The sequence below is a fragment of the Propithecus coquereli genome, unplaced genomic scaffold, assembly GCF_000956105.1.
Source record: "Propithecus coquereli isolate 6110/MARCELLA unplaced genomic scaffold, Pcoq_1.0 Scaffold63, whole genome shotgun sequence".
NCBI classification, from domain to species: domain Eukaryota; kingdom Metazoa; phylum Chordata; class Mammalia; order Primates; family Indriidae; genus Propithecus; species Propithecus coquereli.
The window spans coordinates 9291364-9299680 of NW_012152285.1; the positions used below are offsets into that span (position 1 = coordinate 9291364).

At 36.3% G+C, this 8317-nt stretch overlaps 1 protein-coding gene across 1 annotated transcript in view; it reads right to left on the bottom strand.

The window, feature by feature from the left end:
• NOC3L (nucleolar complex associated 3 homolog (S. cerevisiae)) overlaps positions 1 to 8317 on the bottom strand; it is a 45940-nt gene that overhangs the window by 6510 nt on the left and 31113 nt on the right. Inside the window, exons 8-14 of the mRNA XM_012659667.1 lie at positions 6450 to 6581; positions 4580 to 4660; positions 4138 to 4238; positions 944 to 1016; positions 793 to 856; positions 635 to 706; positions 90 to 271 (exon numbers count right to left, since the gene is read on the bottom strand). Coding sequence (XP_012515121.1) covers positions 90 to 271; positions 635 to 706; positions 793 to 856; positions 944 to 1016; positions 4138 to 4238; positions 4580 to 4660; positions 6450 to 6581 — 705 coding nt within the window. The remainder of the gene's footprint in view (positions 1 to 89; positions 272 to 634; positions 707 to 792; positions 857 to 943; positions 1017 to 4137; positions 4239 to 4579; positions 4661 to 6449; positions 6582 to 8317) is intronic.

The following is an 8317-nucleotide window of genomic DNA, read 5'->3' on the forward strand; positions in this document are numbered from 1 at the left end:
AAAAAAAAAAAAAAAAAAAAGACATACATGAAACAAAAAAATCATTGCACTATAAGAACTTAGCTCTATTCATTTGTATCACTACTCACATGCATTAATATTCTGGTAGTTGCTAAAATGCCAATACTTGAATTTGGAAGAACATGAAGAGCAAGGGTACAAAGGCGCTTGATGAAGGCGAGGGCTCGCTGCTGAGAAACTTGCTTTCTGCGCTTAGTCAGCATGACCTCAAGGCACTGGAGTACAGTCTCGACACCTTCATTGGTAGCACCTAAAATGGCAGACATATTCTTCAAGGCTATTCTCATTACTTTTTTATTATGCAACTTCACTTAACTCCAGAAAAACCCAAGATGAACTGTTGTACTGTCCCAAACCATTTCCCTAACCAATAAGGTAATGCCATACTGCTAAGGAAATGCAGTGGGCTATATTTACTACATCTCCAGTCAATTCCAAAAGTTTTCTCTCTCCAGGTCTTACATAAGATTAAATACAGATGCATAGCACTGATAGACCACAGCATGTTATGTATCAGATCCTATTTCTCATTTGTCACTGACTACAATTCTGGTCATAACACATTCTTAGAAGATAAATATGTATTAAGGAAACATTATCTAAACATATATACCTGCATGTAACTTGAACAGTGTTTTGTAGAGATGTGTATAGAATTTCATTGGATCAATATTCAGAACATCACCTTTGAAATAACAACAAATACCAATTAGGTACGTATACCTTCAAAGATAAAGCAAACAGAACTTCATTAAGAAACTATCTTATTACCTTGTCCAGAAAGTATATGAAAAGCAGTCTGGACACAGTGAAGACTTTCTTGATAGCTTAGGTCCTTTAAAAATATATATATATACACATTAAGAATGATAATTACCATTTATATCTTTAAAGAAGTAATTCATTAATAGAGTTTACTTACTCCAGACTCAATGAGAGTATGAAGAACTACTAATAAATCATCAAAAAACTCCACATTTATAAGGTGAGCAAACCTAGAATCAAATAAAACTGAGTTAACAGATAATCTAAGAACAGAAATAAAGCAGGTAAAAATTAAGCTTGACTTTAAAACTATATTTTAACATTCCTTATTTCAAATGTTAGCTATGATGGAGATAATGGCAATTATTGATACTTTTCATTAATTCAGATTGGCCTTTTTGACAATTCAGACACTGTTGGACACTATACTCAGTGAGAATATACGAGGCACTAAACAGACTAAAAATACTTAAAAAATACTTTTGCCCTGAGAAAGAAGTTGCTAAGAGCCAACAACTTCCCTGAGGAAAGTTTACTATGTGTCCAGCACTACTCGAAGTCATAAAAGAAACAGCAGCATCAGCTTCTAAGAAAACAGGTGGTGGGGCTGGGCATGTTGGCTCACGCCTATAATCCTAGCACTTTGGCAGGCGGAGGAGGGAGATCACTGGAGCCAGAAGTTCAAGACCAGCCTGGGCAACAAAGCAAGAGACCCTGCCTCTACCAAAAAAATTTTTAAAACTTAGCTAGGCATGGTGGCATGAGACTGTAGTCCCAGCTACTCCAGACGCTGAAGTGGGAGGACTGCTTAAGCCCAGGAGTTCAAGAAAAAAGAAAAAAAGAAAGAAAGAAAACAGGTGGTAGAGTGGTGGGAAGAGAGAAAGGAGGAAAGATTCTGCAATTTATAAGAATATGGACCCTATGACGGCTTTAAATATAAAATGGAAAGAATACTGGACCTAATATCTAGCTCAGGCTCTGCTATTAATTACCTATGTGATACTAGGTAAATGTCACTTGATTGTCCTGGGCTTCTATTTCTAGAAATAACTAAAAACACCAAATAGGGTTAAGGAGAAAGAATCATCTGAGCTACCAAATGTGAGAGTACTCTGTATACTATATTAGGCATTGAAATAAGTCAGGGTATCTCTTCAATATTAGTGAAGAATCCTGGACCCTATGTAAATCTTAGAACAAGACCCTAGAAGTGATATATTCCATGAGTATTAGTACAACTTTTTAGAGAAGCAATTTGGCAGTATTTATCAAAATTTAAAATTAGCATATCCTTTGATCTGGCAATACATGCACACAAGTACACGAAGATGTATAAGGATTTCCAGTGCAACACAGGGGACTGACCAAATAAAGTATTACATATCCATAAAATGGAGTACTATTAACTTTAAACAAATTAAGTAATCTATACATGGTAACATGGAAAGATACCCAAAGTAACTGTTTACCAAAAAAAAGCAAGTTACAGGATGCTATACACAGCGTGATTCCACTTGTGCGAAAGGCAGGCAGATAGACCTGCATACATATACAGGAGGGGGAACTCATAACTTTAAATTGTATATTCTTCTGCATTATTTGAACTTTTAAAATGAGCGTGTATTATTTAAAAAAACTTTGTTAAATAAAGGAATCGGTCATTAAAAAAACAAGCAGCAGGTCATATGCAATCTAGGAATAATCCCTTTTCTGACCAGCCTCTCTTTGAAGATTTTCAATTTCAAATACTACATTACCCTATAAGGAAATGCATCCCACTGTCAAATAGCTCCAGTCATTAGAAAGTAATTTCTTACGATGAACAGAACTTGCCTTTTCTTTATCTTTCAGCCACTAGTCTTATTTCTAACTTTATTTCTGAAGTCGTACTGTCCAACAATAGTAATCACTAGCCACATGTGGCTATTAGGCACTTAAAATGTAGTTAGTCCAAATTGAAATGTGCTCTAAGTGTTAAATATACATCAGTTTTCAAAGACATGTTATGGAAAAAAAGAATGCTAAATATCTCAATAACGCTTAATACTTCTTATATGTTAAAATAATTTAGATAAATCAAATTTGATAAAATACATTAAATTAATTTTACCTGTTTCTTTTTACCTGTTTAATGTGGCTAACAGAAAATTTGAAATTGCATACATAGTTCACATTATATTCCTATCGGATAGCAATGTTCTACAGCTGCGGTCCCCAGCCCCTGGGCCACAGCCCGACACCAGCCTGTTAGGAAACAGGTTGTGCATCAACACCTGAGCTCTGTACCATCCTCCCCGCTACCCACAATACCCCACCCCTCTCCTCACCCCCGTGGAAAAATTATCTTCCATGAAACCAGTCCCTGGAGCCAAAAAAGTTGGGGACCGCTGTTTTACAGGATACTACCCCAAATAATTGTGGAAGCTATCATGACAACAATTAATTCTGGTTAACACCCATGAAAAGGTCATCAGTGTTGACATAATATACAAAAAGATCTATCTTAGCAGGAACAGATTACACAGAACTAGAGAAATGATGTGCAAGCTAGATTAAAATAGATTTAAGAGTCATTTGCATTATCCACTCAAATAACAGCTGGGTACAGTGGTTCATGCCTGTAAGCCCCACACTTTGGAAGGCCAAGGCAGGAGGATCACTTGAGGCCAAGAGTTCAAGATCCAACTATAATGGTGGATAACTGACTACACAGTGCAAAAGGAACCAAGAACAAGAGATGAACCTTGGAGACACCCAGAATTTGGTAAGCAGAAGGAAGCAGTTAGTAAAGGACATTTTAAAAATAAAAGGTTTGAAGGCCAGGCGCGGTGGCTCACGCCTGTAATCCTAGCACTTTGGGAGGCCGAGGCGGGCGGATTATTTGAGCTCAGGAGTTCGAGACCAGCCTGAGCAAGAGCGAGACCCCGTCTCTACTAAAAATAGACAGAAATTAATCAGACAACTAAAACTATATAGAAAAAAATTAGCCGGGCATGGTGGCGCATGCCTGTAGTCCCAGCTACTGGAGAGGCTGAGGCAGGAGGATGGCTTGAGCCCAGGAGTTTGAGGCTGCTGTGAGCTAGGCTAATGCCACGGCACTCACTCGAGCCAGGGCAAGAGTGAGACTCTGTCTCAATCAATCAATCAATCAATCAATAAAGGTTTGAGATGAGAAAACCAAAAAGCCAATCGTTATGAACAGTTTCAAGGAAAGACCGGTGACAAATAAAAAACGCATGAGAACTGAGGACAATGGGTCATGATTAGTGAACCCTATTTAAAATTCATGATTACTTTGGTCTTATCTATTTAGAAAGAACCTAGAAAGGTTTCAACCTACACAGCCCTTACTTGGCAAGACCTTCCAGAACTGCTGGCAGGAGAGGTGACCTCTGGGCCTTCTTCAATATTCTGAAGTAGGTTACAAACACAATATTCAGAGTCTCTGTATGCTGGCAGAGGGAACAGACAAAATGACTTTAGGATAAGCTGGAATGCTTTCTTCTGAGTCAGCATAACTATGACTTCCAAAGTTTAACCTTCTTTTACCCCTTCCCTCCCCTCCCCACAATTCAATCTATGGAACTTTAATAAAATAGAATAAAGATACACAACCTGTGATTTCATAAAACTAGCACTGATCACATTATAGCTTCCTGCACATCACAAAAATCACACATCAAAACCTCATAAATAAACCAAAATTATATAACTACAAGTTGAAATAATACATTTCTAGTTAAAATCATTTAAAAAACATTTTAAAAGCATAACAGAATGTGAAACTACCCACAAGTTTAAGTTTCTTCTCAGTACTCTCTGAAGCTTCTGCCTCCCGAAGCTCTCGTTCTAGTTTCTCTTCTGCTTTCTTCCACTGAAAGAAAAAAAAATCTAAGAGTACATACCACTGAGTGAAAAAAGCAGAGGAAGAATATGTAAATACTAAAAAACACATACAATACCACATATTGTCTATGAATGCAAATAAATAAAAGTAGAAAAACATAGATAAAAAGTATACACAAACCTAATTAATGATGGTGGCTGCCTCCTTGGGAAGAAGGCAGAGAATGAGATGGAGAGAGAAACAATGGGGATTCTTACTCTCTCACCAATGGTTTCTTTCTTTTCAAGGATAAAGTAAGTCTATTAATATTTGTTCATCATGAATGGTGGATACATGGGATATATTAATGTTTTCTGTAATTTCAATTGAAATTTTTCTTTTCTCTTTTTTTTTTTTTTTTTTGAGATGGAGTCTCGCTCTGTTGCCCGGGCTGGAATGCAGTAGCATCATCATAGCTCACTGTAACCTCAAACTCCTGGGCTCAAGCAATCCTCCTGCCTCAGCCTCCCAAGTAGCTGGGACTACAGGTGTATACCACTACGCCCAGCTGATTTTTCTATTTTTGTAGGGATGGGGTCTCACTCTGTTGCTCAGGCTGGTCTCAAACTCCTGGCCTCAAGTGATCCTCCTGCTTCAGCCTCCCAAAGTGCTGGGATTATAGATGTTAGCCACTGCGCCTGGCCACCAATCAAAATTTTTCAAAAAAGAATAAACAAAAAGAACATGCTGAGCCCAAAAATAATTCCTAGTTGTTAAATCACCTATTATAACATGGAAGCCAATCATCAATACTTCTTAATCACATTTACATACAATGCATAAAACCAGATACTATACAGAAATTCAATAAAATAACCATTTTTCCCCCACGTCTTAATGCTGTAAGAGGAGCAAACGATGGTTGCTAAGCTACCTGAGGCACAGGGGACTGACTGAAGCATAGGTTTCTTCTCTCATGAGAAGCTGTTAAAGGTTGCCATGTTCTTAATGGGTCTTTGTTTCCCCACCACAGCTGTATACTTGCTGTTCCTAACAGATATCCAACTTAGGATAGTATAAATAAAATATTTACCTTCATTTGTTTATAATTATTAAGTCTATTTTGATACTTCTGTCATGTTTTCAAAATTTATTATACCCAAAGATGAATACCCCTGGAAATTATTTTTTTGTTTTGCTTTTACAAGCAACTTGATAACTCTAATAAATTGTTTAGAAATGTTTTAAGTAGTGATAATAAGAATAAAAATGATGTTGGTGGTAGTAACAACTAATGTTTATAAAGCACATTCAGTGTTATGAACTCTCAGTGCTTTACATACATAATCTCATTTAAACTGCACAATGACCCTGTAGGGTAGGGTAGGTACTATTATTAGTCCCATTTCTTAAAAAAAAAAAGAAGAATGTTTCCAAAGTCTCAGTAAATAAACAAGGGGCTGGAATTTCAACCAGGTTTAAAATATAAACCAATAAAGAAACATGATTCAAATAACAGAAACTCACTTTGCTGCCAAATTCACATGAATGCATCCTTTCTGTTAAGGAGGGAATCTGTGTATCACAATTCTAAACTGATCTAAAGGCCAGCCTGTCAAAAATATCTATCCTTTCTTTGCCAATAATTATCAGTCCCAACTGATTTAAGAAAACATTTCTTTGCAGTACTGGGAAAAGTAAAATTCTCTAAATATTAGATTTTGAAATTCTTATATTTATGATTTAACTATATTTACCTGCGCCTATACTATGATTTTAATCTAAGATTAAATGAAACAGAATATTGAAATGCAACAAAAAAGAAAATAAGCCCAACCTTTCTCTGCATTCTTGATAGAGTTTTTCTCTTTTCCTTGAAAGTCATGAACTTTTTTGGCTTATTAATGTCCTCTGTATCTTTTTTCACTTCTACTTCCTTGATTCTTAGGCACAAAAATGTTTTTAACATCTAATATTTATAAAAAAAAAGAAACACACATTTTAATATTTATATTGCCCTCAAATACCTTATATAGAAAAGTAAGCACTTAACAATGTTATTTCCTTCATTAACGCAAAAAAAACTTTGAAACATCTTTTATCACATTTTACGCGAAGTTCTCTTTTTGCTAATCATATTCAGTAACTTGTATCTATGAAAGAACACTAGTAAATACACAGAAGGATATTAGCAAATACTAGCTAAATATACCAAACTTTGTTTGCAGTTTAATGAGTATAAAGGAAGAGAGAACACATTACTTGGCATTGGTGGATAGGATTAGGATGAGTAAACAGACCAGAAAAAGAACCAGAACCAAACCTGCTTCAGATTTGCAGTTAACAGCACTAGTCTTCATCCTTTTCTCCCGATGAAAAGTAACATGAAGACTAGTGTTAGCAATTTGCAGACAACTTATTTTCCTTTTTTTTTTTGAGACAGAGTCTCACTGTGTTGCCCAGGCTAGAGTGCCGTGGCGTCATCATAGCTCACAGCAACCTCAAACTCCTGGGCTCAAGCGATCCTCCTGCCTCAGCCTCTCCAGTAGCTGGGACTACAGACATGCGCCACCATGCCCGGCTAATTTTTTCTATATATTTCTATATATTTTTAGTTGTCCGATTAATTTCTTTCTAATTTTAGTAGAGACGGGGTCTCGCTCTTGCTCAGGCTGGTTTCGAACTCCTGAGCTCAAACAATCCGCCCGCCTCGGCCTCCCAGAGAGCTAGGATTACAGGCGTGAGCCACCACGCCCGGCCACTTTATTTTAATTGATTAAAAAAATGCCAATGGTTCTCCAACTTTAGCAAGCATCAGAATCACCTGGAAGGCTGGTTAAAACACAAATTGCTGAGCCCCACCTCCAGAGTAGGTCTGAAGTGGAGCCCCAGACATTTGTATTTCTAATTCCTAGCTGATATTGATCCAGGGACCAAAATAACATGTATTGCCTTAAGCCATTCAAAATTTCAGAAACTATTATGTAATTTGGAAATTGGTATTTTTTGTGTTACAGCAACCAGTCTCATATTCAAACACAAAAAACAAAAGGAGTTAAAAATCCTATACTTTCTCTGGAAAAAACCAACCTACTGACCTCCTGCAGGCACAGCAGCATTCCTGGAACAAAACCTTGAGAACTAAAAGTTTGTATTATTTGGATGTTCCAATATGCACATTTGGAAGAAAGCTGAATATTTTGGATTACAGAGCTAAAAGCACAGAATGAAAACAAGGAATAACTAAAGGCATAAAGAGTGAACCTGAAGGCATTCTAGGTATCCGAAAGATCAATTTCGAATATTTTGTAGGTATTCTATGTGGTCATAAAATATCACCCACCAGTGAAAAATAACTCCAAATTAAAGGATGTAGTTTTTCTTCTAGCATCGCTAAAATCTAAGAGTTTCCTTATGGCTGAGTTTCATGTTCAAGCCTTATCATCTGATCACTCTATGATTCTGAATACAGATTCTGAATATTTTCTGTTCCTTAAGCCCAATGTTTATAATTTTAGTGACTCAAATTAAATCATGACTTTTAAAGAATACGAGGGATTTGATGGCAAAGGACTGTGAAATTAGGAAATAATTTTCAGTTCAGAAATAAAATTTTGTGTGTGTAGGAATTTAGTATATAATAAAGGCAGCATTTTAAATTAGAAAAAGGAAGATGATGGAATAACTGCTTGTCTATTTCAAATA